Source organism: Camelina sativa, chromosome 14 (genome assembly GCF_000633955.1).
Source record: "Camelina sativa cultivar DH55 chromosome 14, Cs, whole genome shotgun sequence".
Taxonomy (NCBI): Eukaryota; Viridiplantae; Streptophyta; class Magnoliopsida; order Brassicales; family Brassicaceae; genus Camelina; species Camelina sativa.
Genome location: NC_025698.1, coordinates 12,800,669 through 12,803,746, shown reverse-complemented (window position 1 = coordinate 12,803,746; position 3,078 = coordinate 12,800,669). Strand labels below are relative to the sequence as shown.

At 36.1% G+C, this 3,078-nt stretch overlaps 1 protein-coding gene across 1 annotated transcript in view; it reads right to left on the bottom strand.

Annotated features, from left to right (window-relative positions):
• The window catches only part of LOC104741240 (HD domain-containing protein 2 homolog), a 3,437-nt gene extending 2,752 nt beyond the window's left edge, over positions 1-685 (bottom strand). The window contains exons 1-2 of the mRNA XM_010462040.2: positions 314-685; positions 40-164 (exon numbers count right to left, since the gene is read on the bottom strand). Coding sequence (XP_010460342.1) covers positions 40-164; positions 314-580 — 392 coding nt within the window. The 5' untranslated portion in view covers positions 581-685. The remainder of the gene's footprint in view (positions 1-39; positions 165-313) is intronic.

Sequence of the window (3,078 nt, the reverse complement as noted above, 5' to 3'; positions counted from 1 at the left end):
CATCTAAATAAACTCAAAACAGTTGAAGCAACGACTAACCTTTCTCTGTCAACTCCAGTAAGATCACCAGCTATCAATGCCATTATAGCCATACGGTACATATGATCGGCAATTGATTCAGGTCCATTTATCCCCTGATTAATCCACCCTTTTCTCTTTGTTGTCTACACAAGATGACACCAATACAAAGTTCACTACGCAGAACTCACAATTTCAGAATTGAAAGCCACTCTCAAAGTATTATTTACTCAATCCCCATTGTTTTGATTTCGGAATCGATGATAATAATAACAATATGGGTTCAAACACATACCTTGAGCCGATGACACAAGGTTAGGAAATCGATCGAAGACGAAACAGAAGATGAAGCAGAAGAGACACGACTCATGGACTCAGTAGATCTAATCCCGTCGGAAAGAGGTTTCTGGCACCTGACAGCGACGATCGTCGAGCTCGGAGTGGGATTTCGGAGGAAGAGGAAGTTCCTAGAGGCGCAATGAAGCGAGGCGAGTGCCGATCGGTGGTGAAAAGGCCGGTTCAGCGGTGGTGCGAAGCGTGTAGCTGGACTAGTCACCGCCATAGATGGATCGATTCTATGAAATTTTAGAATTGGTTTTTTTTTTCGGTGTGTTTTTGCTTCTCTTTTTGAGTAAAAGAGAGAGAGACGAGGAAGAGAGCTTGTTGTTCTGTGTCGGGTCGGGGTTTGTCCTACCCGAGCCCAATTTTAAAAATTATGGACAATTCTCAGTTTAATTATTAGCCATTTAATGTCAGGGGTTAGGGTTAATGATTTGAATTTTAAAGCTTATGATTTTTTTTTTTTTTCTATTTGTAAAAGATTATATAACTTGGAACTTAAGAATTTTAACTTAGGTTATTTTTTTATTTTTTTATTTTTTTTTGCCAACATGTTACAAGATTGACTCAAACGAGCCAATTAGACGGGAAGTTATTCACAAAGGTGATTGGAAGGGACTCCACTCTAGCACGACACGCCAGTTTGTCCACTCTACCATTCTGTGATCTTGGTACCTGAACGAGAGAGAATGAAAGGAATTCATCCTTATCTTCATCAATAGCGTCCAGATATGTCTTGAAAGCAGGCCACTCGGAAGGCGAAGACACCATCTTCACCAAATCAGAACAGTCTGTGAGAAAGACGACTTTCTCGTTATCAGCACCAATTATACACCTCATTGCCCATGTAAGGGCCTCTACCTCTACGTGGAGCGGTGACAAGCTACGACGAGAATTAGATGCACCCATGGAACTTAGGTTATCTTATTATCTATATATAATAGCAAACTCATTTTTTAAGACTGCTGACATCATCTTTTTAATCCAACGGATAAAATTATTTTTATTTTCTCATCCAACGGTTTAGCTCTAACCTGATGTTATTAATTTATTAAATGAAAAGGCACTTCTCTTCTTTCCCCAAATTGGCGCTTCTCTTTGTTTAGTCCTCCGAATCAACGCTTTTCTATGTAAAAAACCTGTTCAATTGCCTCTTTTCAGATCTATATATTTGGAATTCGTTCAACCATTGTAGTTGTTATGGTTCCCTTTTTATCTACATACTTTTTTATTGTTGTTAATCACTGCAAGGAGTAGTTTACTCTCTCCTCCTCGAATAACTGAACAGTTTGCTCGGTGGAGATATGCGTATTCGTTGGTGTTTTAACAAATGTATTACAGAATAAAATCGACCCTTTTGATGTTTCTTATATTTTCTAAACCCAGTCATCATTAATCTTTGTTTGGTAAACTTTTTGTTTCTTAATTTTTTCAAGCCTATCGTTTGTCCCTGAATTCGATGGTAATTAGGCCTGCCATATTTTTGTAACGTTAGTGTCTCAATTCTCAATGTGTAGATTTTATATTTAGATATTTTTTGAATGTTCGATTAGATGTGAAAACGAAACATATGATGTTGCATTGCTTAAGTTATGTACTTTTACGTGTGGTGTTTATTTGGGGAGAATATATTTATCCGTTTACTTGGCATTGTAAATCCAGTCTTTGTTTTCGTAAAATTCTCTTATAGTCAACAAGATGTGACACGATGGTAGATGTGACACCCTTACCATCGTTACTCTTCTTTAATTAGGTTGGTGTTCTCTTTTATGTAACTCTTACCTCTTCTGTCTCTCTTAATTATTTTCCAAACATGAGGATCAGTAAGAATTAAACTTACCAGTGATCCTTTGACTTGTATGTTCTGATAGAAATGTAATCGAAAAAATAATATGGAAAACTGCAGATGGAGTCACTTTCATTCCGACAGATGGAGAACTATATTGGTTAGTCTCTGATGAATGGGGTTGAATTCATATATCATACCCTCTGAGTTAGTCGCTTAGTCCACTAATTATCATAATTAAAGGCATGTTGATATATAAAGCCATATGTTGATTTTCTGTGGAACTGATATTAACCATCATTATAATGTACTGTTTAAATTGACTTTGATGAATTAGTTCATTTGCTGATTACAAACTCATTTTTGTTTGGATTTGATACTGTCTGAGTTTTTTTTAGTTAGATCATCAAAGTTTCTGATTTTCATCATTTTCGTATGCAGGATTATCGGCATTTAATCGCTCATGTTGTAGACGGCAAACCTGTTGTTGTTATCAATCCGTGGAAATGAAATAGCAGCTTTGCTTCGAAAAGTTTATATTCTAATCAACGATTTTTTTCCCTTTCTTAAGTTAATAAACAATTATTCTTAGCTTTCAAAAGAAAAGCTTCTTCGTACAAGGGCTTCTTGATCTTCAATGATTGTGAAACGCCCGTACTTTTGAACTTCTTTCTTTGTGTGTCTTTTTATTTTGATAGCGTTTTTTCTTTTTTTTTTTTGTTTTTGTTTTTTTTTTTCATTTCAAGAGTTTTTAATTTTCTAAGTGAAAATAAATGTGATTAGACTTTGAGTTTAACCAACGTATATATACAACCACGATACGCTTTTATAGAGACGTATGCCTTGAAGCCAAAACACTTGTTAGCAGAATGATGCGTCAAAGATTATGTTGCAAGTCATGACTCCGTTTAATGAAGAGGGGGGGGGGGGGGGGG